The sequence below is a fragment of the Haliotis rubra genome, unplaced genomic scaffold, assembly GCF_003918875.1.
Source record: "Haliotis rubra isolate DU_JTF1 unplaced genomic scaffold, ASM391887v1 Scf112, whole genome shotgun sequence".
In the NCBI taxonomy this organism is placed as follows: domain Eukaryota; kingdom Metazoa; phylum Mollusca; class Gastropoda; order Lepetellida; family Haliotidae; genus Haliotis; species Haliotis rubra.
In genome coordinates, this window is record NW_025765026.1 from 812,150 (window position 1) to 830,339 (window position 18,190).

Below are 18,190 nucleotides of genomic sequence, written 5' to 3' on the forward strand. Positions count from 1 at the left end.
ACCAAATTTTACAGAAAAACGTTTTCAAAAATATACTTTTTGTATGAAACATAATCAAGAAACAAAGTGGCAATTTCATTCCTGTTTTGGCTCACAAGAGCAATTTTAGTTTTGTTCCCTGAACAAAATTTTTTTGTACAGCTGACAGTGAAGTGTGAGTGAGTGAAGATGACAACTGTGGATACATTTGAAGGTCGTATCGAATGGGGGCAGGTGCATGCTGGATTATGGCGATGATAATATAGCAATGATATTAGAATGAATTATAAAGGTCATAAAATATCAAATATATCAAACATCATACAAAAGTGCCTTATTCACAATACTGCCTGCTTTTGAACCACAAATGCATATCAAAGGGCTTTCATATATCACAAAGCCCAAAATGTCCATAAAACTTTCATAAAAATATTAAGCCTATGTTTGATAAATAAATTAATGTATATTGTGACCTTTTCGTTGTATTTCACAGAGCACTAAAACACAAAGCCTCTGCACAGCCTCCACAAAGGGTACAAGAGAGGGGCTATTAGCACCTAATTCACTCCCATTGTAGTTCATTTCAATGCCTCTTTTTGGAGGTATCACATGACCAGTGGGGTAATGTTCTCTGCCAATGATTTTTGGTACCCCTTTTCTCACAGCAAATCTATCTACTTTGTTGGAACTAAAATAGCGATAAAAACACTGTTTATCACATTTTGCCACTAATAGGATTGTTGATGACCACAATGGGAGCAAGTGCACTTCCTAAACATGTGCAAACATGACTTTGTAGCCATATTGTTCAGACAGATTTGTGACTTTGTGCTAAAATCTTAAAAGATTCTAAAATAGATTTAGCATTTGATATTTACATGAAAGTTGAAAGTTTACATTAAAAGTTGCCGAAACCAAATAAACATGGACAATATTGATATGTTTGTGTTGTCAGTTTTCCATGAAATTAACATCATGACAACATGTTCAAGCAGCAATAACTCTTCTGTTTGGAGTATTTATATTACTTATGCCATCTAATTTAAATATATACCTATTAGAAAATCAATTCATGGTATCTTTAAACATTAAAGAAGTCCCTGTAAGCCTGTCAACCTCTAGCATGTCAAACAATTTATTCACAACTTCACATAATTAAACATCTTAAAGCAACCTCTAGCCTGTCTAACAATTAATTCACAACCTAACGTAATTAAATGTTTTAAAGCAACCTCTAGCCTGTCTAACAATTTATTCACAACTTAACATAATTAAACATCTTAAAGCAACCTCTAGCCTGTCTAACAATTTATTCACAACTTACTATAATTAAAAGTTTTAAAGCATCCTCTAGCCTGTCTAACAATTTATTCACAATCGAACATAATTAAAATATCTTTAAAATGATAAATGAATTCCAGATCCTTATGAAGCCTACACACTATGTACCAGCATGTCTGACGTATCAAGTGGCAGAGTCAACTGGTGGACCTACATCTTGTCAGGTATTGATCACAAATACGTCCAGACAATCCCTGCAAGGCATACCCTGCCTCACTATAACATCTGTCTACTTTCCTCCCTCCTTATAACACCACATTGCTGGGGGTATTTATGCAAATGAGCTATGGGATCAAACAGCTGATCAGTCCACACTTATCTCACAATATTGTGATGGATGGGTTTAGTACTTTGTTCCAACAGACTAGACTAACATCTAGTCACTGAAGTGAACATATTTTACAGAAAAAAAGCTTTGTAAAGTATGCTAATAAAATACAGTAAAAAGGAGCCCAGAGACTTTCCTTATTCGTAGCTGTGGTAATCTAGCCTTGCCACACATTCTAGACTTCCATGGGCTGCAGTGGGTATATTTGTTTCAGGGTCTTATGACAGAATACCAACAGACCATTCCACATACATACACACATTGATTTTAAAAACATACCGCATACTAACATTTCCCTGTATATAGATCTGAAGTTCTTTTTGTAATTATATACTGTAATAAATCATTATTAAGCTTTACAGGGTATTTTATAAAGCATTACAATATCACTTTCATTTCATACAATGAAAGCGGTGGTGGATTAGCCCAGTAGTTAAAATGTTTGCTGACCATAATAAACACCAGGTTTGATTCCCAAATGGGAACCATGTGTGCAGCCCATTTCTGGTGTTTGCATTGTGTTTTTGTAAAACCTAACTCACTCTTACGATGAAAACAAAAGACAAAGACATATAAATCACTCAACACAACCTCAAAAACTACTCCCACCAGATAATGAGCAATGTATATTTTAAATGTTCATAATGCTTTCAGTTTAAGTCAAGTGTAATAACATGTGACTACAAACTGAATAAAACAAGTTAGGGATTATGATTATTTTGGGGGGTTATAACTTTATATTCCCCGAACATAGCCATGAGCCCTAATTTGGGGTTCAGTATATTTAACAAAATCTTATAAGCCTGCCTATTTATGTATATTCAATCAATATTGTTTTTAAAAATTAGTAATGTATTAACAGATGTTGTACTGCTTTCAGCATTAACTCAGCTTTTCAGGATCCCTGTATCAACCAAGAAGGTGAATATTGGACACATACATCTTCCACAAGACTGTTACAGAACATTGTAACAAAGCCTGGTCTAGCAGCATCTCAGTGGCATTCAAACAAGCTAGATGAGATACCTGGAGGATGACTCACCTGGCCAGGCTGCTCACATACAGGTAACAACCACCTGCTGATCTCACCTGGCCATGTAAGTATTACAGGTAACTCATACCAGTTGGCCATGGTATCTTTGTTATCATTACTTCCAATTTTCACATGACCAAGTTTTAAATAATCAAGCTGTCAGCATATTTCTACATATTATCCAGTGAATCATTCGTGTGAGATTAGACATCAGATAGGTTATCACTGGATAAATAACCTTAATACTAATACAAGTGACACTTTACACCATTAAAAGTATGTTTTATGATTTTCTGAAACTAACACATTTTAATCAATTACATATTCATATGTTTTATTTATTTGCTTCTTGTAATTTTAAATCATAGGTGAAACAATTTTGTTCTCTCAAACTCAAATCTATTTCCTGGTCAGGAGGAAGTAGGGTACACATGCAATTGTTTTTATAGAACACATATCTCCTAAGAAAAATGTCCTCAGGTCAAATTTACCTTGTTTTTTTACAGGCTGTGTTGAGGGTAAAAATATCTCCTTGAATTCTGCTGTCTTTAACTTATTCACATTATTTATAGACACAGATTGATTCCCTATGCAGTATGTAACAGTAATTAGAGCTGTAACTGATGTAAAGTACTCACGAAATAGAAATGAAATGTTTTTTAGCATTTATTTGTTTACTACTTCATTAAAATAGGTAGTTTTAACAAATATTAAAGTAAAATGTTTTTTCCCAACTAGGCCTTTTAATTTGGTCCTCTAATCATCATCCAAAATACCATTTTACAGGTAAAAATAACAAACATTTGCATATTGTGAACAAATTTAGAAACGTGTTATAACTTGCGTTACAATCAACAATGGGTGGCAACAACTACCTGCAGCACTGTTAAGATGGAAGATGCAATTGCATGTGCATTGTCATAGCGATTGTGCAATTGACAATCAAAGCTATGAATGAACTTGTAAACATAGTAAACTTTCAACAAGAGTACATGCATGTAAATGTAATGAGAAAATCCTTAAATCAATTATTTTGTATATCAATTAAGATAAAAGAAATAAAGGATGAATGGTATATAACTTTTTCATAAAATAAGTTATGTACGCGATCCTATGGAGATTACATCTCATTTGCATACCATATCTTGCATCAGAAAAGTACATTTTGACTTCGATGAAATTTCAAGGGGTAAAAATGACACAATTTGCTCTCTTGTAAACTCATCTATTTTGGATGATTTTACAAAAAGTGTTAAAAACAAATGTTGGGAAAAACAATAGTTATAGAATATTTAACAGTCAAACTTTAGTTTAGTTTAAAACTACGAAATAAATGCCAAGAAACATTCTATTTCTATTTCTGTGAGTACTTTAGTTTGTAGTCGCGTAACTCAACTAGTATCTCAACCAGACCCTGAAACAAACATGTCCAAAAACTCCCATGCAAATCTACAATATTTCATAAAGTCTATACTTATTCAGTTGAGAACAATTAATGAGATTCTATGAGCACCAGCCTATGACATAGGTAGGCAGGAATGAACAACAAACTCTGTTTACAACACAGATTTCTAAGGACTATGGAAACAATACTGAAACTCATATTATGCATATATACTTTTATGGTAAGAAATTTTAACTTTCAAATGAAAATATATTTTCATTTCAGATATGCTTTAGGTAATATTTAAATTTTCTTAAGGTAAAAACATCTGTACATGTAAACATTCTTCACTGGTGTCAATAAGCCATGTATTAAATATTCATATGTATTTACACCTGCAAGGCCTAGCAGTTCAGGTTTCAATATTCAGATTTTATGCCCCTACTTAAGTTTCTATCATTATGTACATTAACTCCAGCATATATGTATCAAATCATTACTTTATTAATAACTTGACAGCCAACTAAAAATTGAATGTTGTCTTTCTAATATTGTTATTGAAAAAACTTAAATGTAAAAATGATCTGAAAGTGATAAAAGCATTTCATCTGGTTTAATTTAAAAAATAGAATGCAAGGTACACTGCAGAAAAAGGACCCTGCAAACAAAACAACCCTTGGTTAACTGTCCCTCCCATATCAACCCTGCTGGCTGTTGAATACGGTTCATGCTACCATTTGAATACCCCACAGCATGCACAATGGCCTATCTTGTCTCCTCCTAAGCCAATGAGATTGCTCCTATCTGTGACGGTTATGTCAGATTCAATTTTATACTGGGGTTTTCCACAGCCTATTTAAGGAGTGGATAAAACATTTCAAGCCAGAGTGGGAATTACTATAAGCTCTGGGTGTAGCCGATATCAGAGCTGCTTGTGCTTAAACTGGAACATGAATTTACATATTTTGATATTGTACTGACTTTTAATAAAGAAACCCAGAGAATCTGTACATTTCCAGACCATTAAGTAATAAAGGGCTAAAAGTATTGCCGACTTTCGAAACATGTTTGTTAAGCATCTTTATGATACACAACAAACTGTTCACCTTTCAGACACACTAAAGTATTTTCAAGGGATCTAATTGAACTTTTAAGCTAACATATCTTACCCCTTATATATCACCCAAACATAATATGTCTTGCCAAGATTAAGGTGTTGGATAAGTATATATACATATTGTCTGTATTGTGTTGTGAAAGATATTGTCAAAAGAAAATATACAATAACATTACAGTATTACTACCTATGTAGGTAATGATTTTCTCTTTCACAGTTTAAAACCACCCTTTTACTAATCAATATAGTCTTTAATTGAAAAACTTTTTAAGCCTGTCAACTGTGCATAATGAACAGCACAAAGAGCACCTGTGTCTAAAATAAGACAAAATTTGAAAAAAAATACTGTAAAATTTGAAAGCCAATAGACAGAATTCACTGCCTATATAATATTTCTAGTCTGTCTCACAGTCCCTGAACCACATTATTTTAAGTCAAGTCTACATTTTCTTCAGGTTCCTCCTGTAAATATCAGAGCTCATGGGGGCTCCTTTTCAATGTTTCAATGGAGTTCTTTTTTTTCTATTAAAATGTCATATTTTCAGAAAATAAGCATCACTCTATTCTAACCTACATAGGTCATCTTTTACATTGGCTAAAGGCAGGGCAAAATCTAGGTATTAAAGAAGAGAAGACCCAAATCTAGGTTTTCAAGAAGAGAAAGACCCAACCTGAGTTGTAGTCTCTCACAGTCCCTGAACCACATTATTTTCCCTACTGCCTAACCCTCCCTGCAATGCTAAAGTCCTAAATAAAGCAAGTCTAGATTTCCTCAGGTTCAGGTTCTGAATCTCTGGTCTCCCTGGGGCTCCTTTTCAATATAAATGGGTTTATTTGCTACTATCAAAATTATATATATTCAGAGACTAAACTTTAGTCTAATAATATTTCAATCAATGTGAGGAAGGCTACATGGAACATTCATAGATCAAACATATGTCCCAAATAAACTTTAATGGTTCCCACAGTGATATACGTCAACAATGACAACCATTCGGTAACATTAACCTTCATTTGTGGCGATAAGTTCATTGACCTTTGTCCTTGTTTAAAATATGATATGATTCAGAAGTGAAATGGTAATAAATGTTATCATCAGAACATTAACATCAGAACTAAATCTGAAAATGCTGCCAAACATATATAGCAAATGATTAATAATCAAGTTATTGACTTTTGTACTTGTTTAAATTGTTATTTGATTGTGATGAGAAACGGTAATAAATGTTATTATCAGAACATTAACATCAGAACTAATTCTGAAAATGCTGCCAAACACATATACTAAAGGATTAATCATCAATTCAATATTTCTTGTATATTAACATATTTCTATGTTAATAATTTAATTTAATTCAACCTATTTTTTAGATTGATAACATAGGCTAAATTGAGATGGTCCTATTGCTGTTTGGAAAGTTCAATTCTGATGTTGCTTAACTTTTGACTATAAGTATACTGATTGATATTGCCAACATCTTAGTTGGAACAAACTCAAGGTCAAAGCTGAATTTGGGGATTAGGTTATTTGTGTTAGTTCCATTTTGGTAAGGGTTTAGAGCACTTGGGTACCAGTACACATAGGTTAAACTGTAACTGAAGCTTACCTGAAGATGGCGCCACTTGGCGTTCCTGCGGTGCTGCCTCTCGGTGGAGAACCTTGGATACATCAGAAAATGCCATCATTATCGCAGTACTCATATTCCATATAGCTCTACGACATAATAACAAGTTTCTCACGCAGTAATTCCACCAGTAAGAGTGTCTAGAGTTATGTAAGGATCCAACACAAAGGGTAAATTATGCACAAGATTTTGAAGTTTCCAAGGAATTTGGAGCTCTCAGTTTTAACAGTCCTGTTTAGAGGTGCAGCCTCTCCACCACCAACACTTGGATATAAACCCTCCTTGTACACTGCAAATAGTTCACTTGTCACAGTCCGTGCTCGTAACAAGGGGCTATTTCACAGATTGCTCTGAGCACAACTCACAGTGAGCTCCTGTTCACTTCACGAAACAATCCACATTACTTCCAGCAGCACAATACTCATGTGGTACTCCTAAACTCTGCAGAAGCATAAGGAATATTTGCCAGATCGGAGATTTAGTCCAGTCAATTCTAGTGTGTCTGTCATCAAATATAAATCCACAAGTCATTCACAAGACATCCATCTTTGTTCCTGTAACCATCCCAAATGTTGTGTGATGGATGAGTCCCACACGTCTGCCACTCAATGTTGTTTCTCACATGGAGTACCACCGCCTGTGTTTTCACAGCTAACACCTCCAACTCACTCTCAGACTAGGTTTGCTTCTGCTAAGGTTGACCCAGCAGGGTTGTATTTTGACAGCCAGTTACTCTCAAGCAGTCTCATGACAACAGCCTTGCTGTATGTACTCATCCACAGAAAGTCAGTTGTAGTTTGTCTGCTACCTCCTTCCTAGAGGCATACAACAACTGCAGATCCTACACTGTCCCACCCAGCAGGGTGCTTATACCTATGGCCATGTGTCTAGGTCAGTGGACTCCAACTGAGAGGTGGATCCAGGCCTGGGGGTTCGATAGAGTGTGTCAGCTCCTTGTGAGTCAGCTGATGAGATCTCAGCTTCGATATACAGCCCCCTGTCCTCTGTCTCTCACAGCCTTATCTCCCAGCACTCACCACCAAGTGGAGATTAATACCCAACAGACTACACCTTGTTCATATCACTCAAATTGTACACCTCTCCACAGAAACCATATAATTTGTTTCCTGTTTCTCACACAGTTTCTTTAACAATGGGTGTTCCAAGCTGGATTGTCCTTGGAGTTTTCTCCTACAATTTTTTCAACATCAGGTAGATCCTGTGGCTGGAACATCACTGTGAGGTACTGAGACCTGGGACTGACCCTGCAGCCGTCTGCTATGTAGCAGCAGTGAGGAATGTGGGAAACCACTTGATGATAAATCACAGCTATCCTCGGTCAGATACAGCCTTATCTTACTAGGGGCTGTAGGAGAGGGTCGCCAGGCTTGTAATGTATGTCTGCTTGAAATCATGCGGGTAGGCTCACATTTGGGTCTTGTTGAGCACACAGTCTTATCATACAATAAACACCGATTTACAACACACTTTCAGTCCCTCCGGATGTGCACTGTGTCCAGTCCAGTCTGGCTTTGATTAGCAACATTTAGAAAGATAAACGTCCGAGAGAGGTGTGCGTCTGAGGACTTCTTCTTCACTTCCTAGGACTGTCCTGACCACTTCCTACTCGGCTTGTCGTGCCCAATCCCACCTCTGTCACCAATGTAGTGTACACAACACATCCAAGAGCAGACAGCAATCAGCCCACCTCACGTTCAGCTCGTTCTCCTGATCACCTGGCGGGCTCCCTGCTCATTGATTGTAGGTCCAGATCACAACACTCCACTTCTTACAACCACACTCCCGTCATTACCTGGTCTTTCTTATCTCAGTCAACCAGGGAAGGCTCACATCCAAATTCGTGTCCCATCAAACGTACCATGGTCCCATCTCTCAACGTAAATACATGAATGTGTAGCTGAAGCAAGGGTTTGCCTATCCACACTGTCGTTCATTCTCCACACAGCTAGGCGGAAGTTACACGGGAAGAGTGAGCTATATGTGGCTTTATAACCTGCAAGCTCTCCGCACTGCCTGACCTAGGTGAGTTGCCTCCTCCCCCACACAATGCAATGCAACTCTACACCATACATTACACCTCCTGCTTTGATGTGTTTACTCCACACAGGGTTGGGAGGGAAGGAATAGGGATGTTTGGACGGGAATTTGGCATCTCATAGTTGGAAAATGATCAGGAATTGTTTATACTGTTGCTACTGGCAACATCCCGGAGAAATATTGCATGCAGACCTAATGCAAGCATAAAACTGTCAGCCTGAATATAATTCATGCATAAGAGGATCAATAAATTTTGCAGCAAGACAAAGCGGTTCTTTTGTGCTATGAAAATACCTTCGTGAAGACTTTAAATGAAATACTGAATTTTCATGCAAAAAGGGAATTCCCTACAAAAAATATTTGCTGTTTGCTTGTAGTAAAAATTATTCAAAGCATAAAATAAAACCTGTGATTGACGTCATGAGAAACAAGTTATGCCACCAAGCCTGACCACCTGATTCAATTAGTCACCTCTTACAACATCCTAGGAATACTGGGGGTCTAACCCAGATCCCCAAGGGGGAGGTTATATTTACATCATGACCAAAATGTCCTGCTGCTTCAATTCAAGATGTTACTCAACCCCAAGATATGAATGAGACTTTGTTTGCAGAAATGACATAATTCCTGTGGGACACTTTAAAGAAAAACGGCCTTAGTTCTATTAGCATACCCTGCTAAAATCAATCAAATATTGTATTTTCCCTGAAAAATCTATAACATCAATCTCACACAAACAAAGGCTAGTGTGAGGTTGCTCTAGCAACAGTTTCAAAAGAAGGCTTGAAAACCTATCGATATTGGACAATCTCCCATGGGAGGATTATCTAATCTATAAAATTGTAATCTGAATGAAAGGAAAGAGGGAATGGTGGCTGCAATATGTGAAAGTCATTACATAATACAATGCAATTTGCATAATTATTTGCGGTTCCAGCTGAATTGAAGTAAAAAGTTCTTAAAACAAAATGCTGTTTGGTTCCGAAATAGAAGACTCCATTAACATTTAACTCTTTTAATATACATATTTTGTCCTACATTTTTTTGACACAAATGGTGCTAGTAGCTGGTGCTTAGCTTTCTTGCAAACACCTGGTGTCCTAAGGTATTTTAGTGATACAATCATAGAATTTTCACCTCTGTTTTGCCTTTTTTACCCAGTGAAATTATGACTATGTCAATCACATTCATCACCAGGTTAACTTTCTAGATACTTTCAATTTCCTACATGATGACAATGTACCCTTGTGGGGAATCGAATTGGGTCTTTGGCATGACCAGCAAATGCTTTAACCACTAGGCTACCCCATCATTCCAGGTTTTATCATTTTCTTGGTCCTTTAAGAAACCTACTTTATGATGAACTCAGTCTGCGATATGTTTACAAATATGGACAGGAGTTCTCAAATTCAGGATCAAACATTTCCTTCAGCATGTGCTGTTTCCATCAACACTGGACATAAGCTACATAAGTTCCGATTCTCGCCGGAGTTCACCTCCATCAATCTCCTTCAAGTTCCATCTCTTACGACCAGTCTTTCAAGACCCTGCTTTAATAACCCCATGTATCCTTCTGAACACCATCATCAAATATTCCCACAATTCCCCTGGTGTACACTAGGACATTAACCTTCAGAATTTGAAGTCAGCTCCCGAGTGTTCAGCTCCTGCTAATGTTTCCCTATCAACTAACGTTCCCCTATCAAATAATGTTACTTGCTAACCCTCTGTATGACCCAGCAGCATCGTGTTTCAAACAAGGGGTTATCAGTAAAGGAAACATGTCCAAACAAGACTGAAACTGTCTTCTTGTCAACATTATCAAATATCCTGATACCGAAGCAATAATTCATTACTCTAAGGAATGGTAACATGAAATAGAATATGCATATCAACACTCAGATTCTTCAAGAATTTGACACGAAAACAAGGCATTTTCACCTTCAACATGCTGTTACCCTAAAGACTAATTATTTTAATTTCATGTCAGCGTAACCATGGAAACAAAATTAAAGTGTCTCTATGTAGAATAGCAAATAAAGTTAATCTGAACTGTAACATATCCCCGACTGCAGTGATATAATCAGAAAGTGATCATCACTGATAATTAAGTCTATTAACACAACTGACTCAAGCAACATGTTCAGTAATGGAAGAAAAATACAACAAACCCTCTCCATTCCTTTCAAGGTTAAGTGAAGAAATCTTCTCACCTAATATCTCCCCACACAACATTACAGCATCAAACACAGTCCACTGATTACAATATCATCTCCATTTCCATCCTGACACCCAGCTTTTCTTGCTATCAGTATGACAGTTAAACACTATCAACAGTATGGCTACCATGGGCAGCTTTCACTGACCACATCTGCCCTCGTCATTATCTTACATTCAGCATATCAAATTGCTCTCAAAGCTACAGTGTGATGGTGTGGGTCTACACAGACTTCACATTTTGAATTATTTATTGTGAAGACCACAACTAACTTGATTTCATTGTGCAGCCTGACACCTGTCCACTGAGGAAACTCTTAGTTGATAAATGATTTATCACATAGCTGGTATGATATGCTCAATGTAGCTGAAGATGAGAACTGCCTCCCTTTGTGTATGTTAGTGATGGTGACAGAGTTCAACTCTTTCATATATGTTAGTGATGGTGGCACAGGGTTTAATTCTCTCATATATGCTACTAATGGTGACACAGGGTTTAACTCTTTCATATATGTTTGTGATGGTGACATAGGGTTTAATTCTCTCATATATGCTACTAATGGTGACATAGGGTTTAACTCTTTCATATATGTTAGTGATGGGGCATAGGGTTTAATTCTCTCATATATGCTACTAATGGTGACATAGGGTTTAACTCTTTCATATATGTTAGTGATGGTGACATAGGGTTTAACTCTTTCATATATGTTAGTGATGGTGACATTGGGTTTAACTCTTTCATATATGTAGTGATGGTGACATAGGGTTTAACTCTTTCTCATATATATACTAATGTAAGGGTTTAACTCTTTACGGTGACATAGGTTTTAACTCTTTCATATATGTTAGTGACGGTGACATTGGGTTTAACTCTTTCGTATATGTAAGTGACGGTGACATTGGGACTAACTCTTTCATATACGTTAGGGATGGTGGCATAGGGTTTAACTCTTTCATATATGCTAGTGATGGTGACATAGGTTTTAACTCTTTCATATATGTTAGTGATGGTGACATTGGGTTTAACTCTCTCATATTAGTTAGTGATGGTAACTTGGTGTTTAACTGGTTAATACACTTGGCCCCAGAACAAAGTGTATTTATCTGAAATACTTTCAACAGTTTCTAGTTTCTGTAGGCATAAATCCTTGCCCTTAACAACCTGCCTTTGCTGTGGTGCACCGACTGACCTCTGCTGCTGAAGCTGATAGCATCCCAGCTGAGGGGACTGCATCTACTCTGTATGATAGCACTTCAAAGATAAGCAGATTGAGTGGAAATGATAGGCAGAGTGACCCAAGTCAGAACCTTCTTGACCGTTATCTGTCTAGCCAGTGGCCGCTACTCCACCCAGACTCAAAGGTTTTATAAAACGTTTCTGTCACTTGTTTGTTATTGATGCTACTGTGCTGTTTGAATGAGTGAGTGAGGTTTTACAATACATTTAGCGATACGCCATCTATCATAGCAGGAATGAACTTCATACTTGGTACCATGAGGGGAAATCAAAGTCCTGACTGTGGTCTGCCCAGCAACCTATGAATCACACACTCTTCCCCAGTGGCTAAATATACCGATACCCTTGACCTTAACTTGTTGACAATGTTCCCCTTCAAAATCATCCACATAACTTCTGAATATCTTTTTGTTTGTTTGTTTGTTGATTAGCTCCGCACTCAGCAATATTCCAGCTATATGGTGGCGGTTTATAAATAATAGAGTCGGGACCAGACAATCCAGTGATCAACAGCATGATCTGAATTTCTTTGAGTGTGAATAACTCAAAACATTCTCATTGCTGAATAGTTGTTTGAGGTTTCACTGTAATCTATTTCCTGAAACACTAAAACCTTGTTCTATCATAAACAAAGATTTCCAAATCTGTAATTGCTATGTAGAACTTGGTCTACAATGAAAAGGACAAACACTTGTTACAGTCTGTAATGACTGACTGACTGAGTTTGGTTTTACGCCGCTTTTAGCAATATTCCAGCAATTTCACGGCGAGGGACACCAGAAATGGGCTTCACACATTGTACCCATGTGGGGATTCGAACCCGGGTCTTCGGTGTGACAAGCCAACACTTTAACCACTAGGCTACCCCACCGCCCCACAGTCTGTAATGACATTTAAGGGCTACATCCAGGCTTGCTGACTTGATTGACACATCATTATGTCATCATGTCTCTATTGCATAGATCGAAGCTCATGCTTTTGATCACTGGATTGTCAGACCTGAATATTACAGACTGTCGCCATAGAGCTGGAATATTGCGGAGTGCAGCATCAAACAACAAACAAACAATCCTGACCCCTTGAAGGTTCAAGAGGCACCCGTCACACCGAAGACCCGTGTTCGACTCCCCACATGGGTACAATGAATGAAGCCCATTTCTGGTGTCCCCCGCCGTGATATTGCTAGAACATTGCTAAAAGCGTCGTAAAACCAAACTCAGTCAGTCAGTCAAGAAGCCGCCACGAAATGTTGTAGCAAACACAAAAGAAGTTGTCATCCACAAGTAGATTCTTGTCTTCCTACCCTACCAAACACATACCTGATAACAAAGACGAGTCCAGCCAGTCGACCCACAAGTCATTCCAAAGAACATTCTACTGATACTATCCACCATCAACTGTATAAAACACACGACTAAGTTCTGTCCACAAAAAACATACAACAATGTTTCTTCTTAACCATAACCAGTTGTAAACATAAGCAAAAACAAATTTCAGAAAAAAACCACTGACAATAGGCCATTGTGATGGAAATAGGTACTGTTTTCTGGAACCAAATTCCATTTGGACAACTCATCGTCCATGTGTGACTAGGTGCTGCTCTTCATACAAGACATAGAAGGAAATATTTACCAACACTTAATGATGTACCGATTCCCCCTGCAGATTGATGACAGATAGGTACAGATGGGGGATATACGTCTACACACAGTGATGCCGAGATCATATCACACCTCTTCACACTGCCGACTACATGCCATTAGGAACACTACGCTCCACCTGTTAGTAAACACATTTTCCACATGGGTGGAGTATGGTCTGATAAAAATAAGGTTGTTTTTCAGAGTCTATTAGCTTGGGACTCATTTCTTTTACAAACACCACAGAAACTAGGTCAGAAAACTATTGTCAAATTTATATCTGATCATATATGCCTGATTTACACCAAAACCAAAAAAGGGCCAGTGAGGTAATTTACTAACCCCAACACAATTCTGGACCTCCTTATTGTTTTCAAGTCAAACTAGGTAGTCTGCCATAAAACATTACCTACAGTACTGTGAAATAAATCATGTGTTTTGTTAGTTATTTGAGTAGAAAAACCTATGTCAATGTCTGTTTTAGATCTTTGGAATTTTTTTAATTCTTGCACATAGTTATTATGATGAAATCTATTGAAAATAAAAGATGTTGTTTCCCACATTTAACACCTATTGATTAAACACAGTTGATTTATTAGTAACATCTATAAATTCAAATCTGTTCCAGCTGATAACACAAATTAAGAAAGCATAAAATAGCGTACTTCTAACTTACATCATAAATCATTAAATATATTGTTTAGTTGCTATTCCATTCTGCATAGCGCTATTTAAAGGTTCCTGCAACTATATCTAATAATAATGGCTCTGTACTATTTATTTAAATCAAATTACAATAATTCACTCTCACTGATAGAGTATGACATATGTAGACTATAAATATCTACTGCCAAGGTTTTGCAAAAGATAATAGTTGTATTCTTTCCAAACGGTGTTTAATGTCGAGCATCAGAACATTACTCCTTTTACAGAAAAACACAAATAGCCTGAAGACAGTTATATGTCTAGAATCTCAGCAAGAATGTGATTATTGTAGTATGGCAATAATCATCATTTTGTCCTTGTTACCTGAGGCGCAGGAGTGGTGAATGTGATCAACAGATACCTATCTTTATTTACAGGTGTGAAGGAGGCTGTATGGAGTTTGTCTGACAGCAAGTGTTACCAGGTGGAGGGGAGCTGGGAAGGTGGTGAGAGGAGTTTACTAACAAAATGGCAGTCACTCAGTACAGTGTTTTGCCAAACCCAAGGTTGGAAGGGGCAATGAGGTCTTCTTTTTCCTGTTGATGATGGAAAATGATTTTTCCTGTTATCATTAATGCTTGAATAGAGATTAAACACTTGGCAAAACTTTCCAGCAGTATTCCAAAACACAACAGTTCTCTTGTTTTGTATCCTCTGCACTTTCAGTTCCTTGTAGGGATTGTTTACACTTGATAACTCGCGATTGTCCAGAGTTGCAGGTTTCTTGTTTGTTTAGTATCCGTAACCGATGTAGATGAGAATCCGTTGTCCTTGATCTGAAGTCTCGGTTTGTTTGTTGTACAATCCAGTAACACATCTACACTGGTATATATCCACCGTGATACCATCGTCAAGTGTGTCATCAATATTAAACATGTGAAACACGTGCAAGGTGTGAAACAACAAACTAATACACCTGGACACTCAATTGTATAATGTTACTACATAATATCCAAACATAATAATTGATCAACATTAATCACAATAATTATTGAAATAACAAAAAGTCATATTTACATTATCTTACTGCTGGAGCTGTAAACCTCATGAGATATATAACTACATTATCCCTAAAATATATTTCACACTGTAACTGTTATACATTAAACTATTTTAGAAATGAGATACAGAGATATGATAGTTCGAGATAGACCTGTAACACCTACAAATGAGATAAATTGATGTGATTAACACATCAGAGCTATTAACAAGTGTGTGAGCTGTAACACCTATATTGGAGATAAAAAGCTGTAACACTTCTATAGGAGATGAAGAGCTATGATATAAAACACTACAACAGCTCGAACTAGGCATCTATGAGATATGGAGTTGTAACATCTATGAGATAAAAAGTCATAACACCCCTGAGATCTTCAGCTCCAACACATTTAACACAAACAGCTGCATCACCTACCCGTCGACTCTTGTCACAGATCGAAATCTGATCCTTGCAATTGTGCTCGTGAACATACATCAGGCAATCTGAAAACATAATTAACATAAGTATCAATCTAAGTATTAACTCTATGCCAAGATGAAAATCATTTCAACCCCTATTTTCACAATTACCTCCAGTTTTTCACACACCTCCCATCTAAAACACCAAAACATAACTATACCGATAACAAAAAATCTATTTTTCATTTTTTATTCTTTTAGCCGCCAAGCATGTAGTGTTTCAAGTACAAAGCGTGTCTAACAAAATAGCCAGCTCTACACATAGAGGTCTGTTGTGTCTCACAATGCCTTCACAAAACATTGAACACCCAACAATCCATGCTGAAGATATATTTTACCTCCAGCCAAACCTCCAGCAATACCACACACTCCTCACTGCCAAGTGCCCTCAACTCCTAACGTGACCTTTGACTCTTCAAACACAACAAAATAGTCTCCACAACATCAAAGTGAACTCCATATGGACCCAATCAGAAGCATTTCAAACCTGCTCTGTGAAAGATACAAGTCTGGAATTTAATCTGCTACACAAATTGCCTTTTGACATGAGCCAGTTTGGGGAAATCTCTCTATCCCTATTGTGCAATATCTGACCTTAGGGGTCACACTGGCACATGGCTGCCAAGATGGGCAGCCCAATAGTCTCAAAATTTAAACACAAATGGTGTGACTGTTGTATGTTGGTTGGTGGTGACTGAGACCCTGTTTGTGAGGGGAATGTGTTCGGGGTGTGATAACACTTTCACACTCTGGCCTAATTGCTTGACTCACAGAATCGATGTCACTGATAAATTATAATGGACGACAGTGTTTCTATCTGAAAATCAAAAAGTTTTCAACATTTTTGTCATTCTTGTTGAAAGACGTTATGAGATCTGGGGATTATACAGTTTTAGAATTGTTGGAGTACAATTATTTGTACAGTGTGTTTTCAACAACAGTTGAAATTTGCTGAAAATGCATTCTTCAACAACAATTATGTTCTTAACCGTATTTTCTAATGCAAACAAGTTTTGTTTTTAAATTCCAGTAACTCAATATTGCACTTACACAATGTTCATTACATGTGATGCCACTCATTGTCTAGGATACCAGATCCTTCAAAATTCACATTCACATTATAACCAGAAAAATATTCTTTTTCACATTATGAAGCAAACCAAATAAAATAGAATGCACATGATGTGAAAGCTCTCATTTAGTTAGAGAGGTGACTTCCATGTTTAGCTTTCAATACATCGGTTCTATTCTCCATGCAGTGCAGTGAAAGGTGTCCTTAATAGAATTGAGATCTCATAACTATTTCAGATTTAAATCATGCAGCTATTTTTGAATTTTCATAGTATACTTGCAAAAGTAACAGCATAAAAGTTTGCATCATTTAAAGTACATAAAAGTCTCATGTTCAAACTTTAAAACATACACAACTGAAAACATCTTAACATGCTGTAAACAAAACAACTGAAACCATCTTAACATGTTGTAAACAAAACAACTGATACTGATAGCATAAACTCATATCACCAATTTCTAAAACAGTGTCCTGGAAATCGAAAGTCTCAGCCTGTCCATTTATGTTTCCCCTTTAACACTGTCAGTATGCCAGAAGTATTAATACCCACAGAAAACAGGATTAGACTTCAGGAAATAGTTCTAAAACTGAAAACTAATAAATTACAATCTCTTCCACTTTTTATGCTTATTCTATTTAATTTAAGGCAAGCTCATCCGCAAAATGAAATCGGTTCCACTTTTTATGCTTACCCTATTTAATTTAAGGCAAGCTCATCTGCAAAACAAAATCTATTCCACTTTCTCTAAAAATTTTTTTACTCAATTTAAGGCAATATAGACCATCAGTGCAAAAGATCACCCAGTCTTGACTATCTTCAGAAACAAATTCAGTTTGGTGTATGGTGGAAAATAGCTTCAAATATTATATGTATAGGTCACTGAAAATCAGTGATGACACCAGGTGTTCGGGGGAAGGGGGGTGTTAAACATGTCCTGCCCTACCGGTAACAAACTCATCTGCAAAACAGGGAAACAATTGGTTTGAGATAAGTCT

General features: G+C 36.8%; 1 protein-coding gene across 7 annotated transcripts in view; it reads right to left on the minus strand.

Moving 5' to 3' along the window:
• The window catches only part of LOC124289557 (rho guanine nucleotide exchange factor 28-like), a 151,173-nt gene that overhangs the window by 13,094 nt on the left and 119,889 nt on the right, over positions 1 to 18,190 (minus strand). For all 7 annotated transcript variants that reach the window (XM_046726170.1, XM_046726161.1, XM_046726139.1 and 4 more), the window contains 2 exons: positions 16,079 to 16,146; positions 6,790 to 6,841 (listed from right to left, as the gene is read on the minus strand). In XM_046726170.1, the coding sequence (XP_046582126.1) occupies positions 6,790 to 6,841; positions 16,079 to 16,146 (120 nt within the window). The remainder of the gene's footprint in view (positions 1 to 6,789; positions 6,842 to 16,078; positions 16,147 to 18,190) is intronic.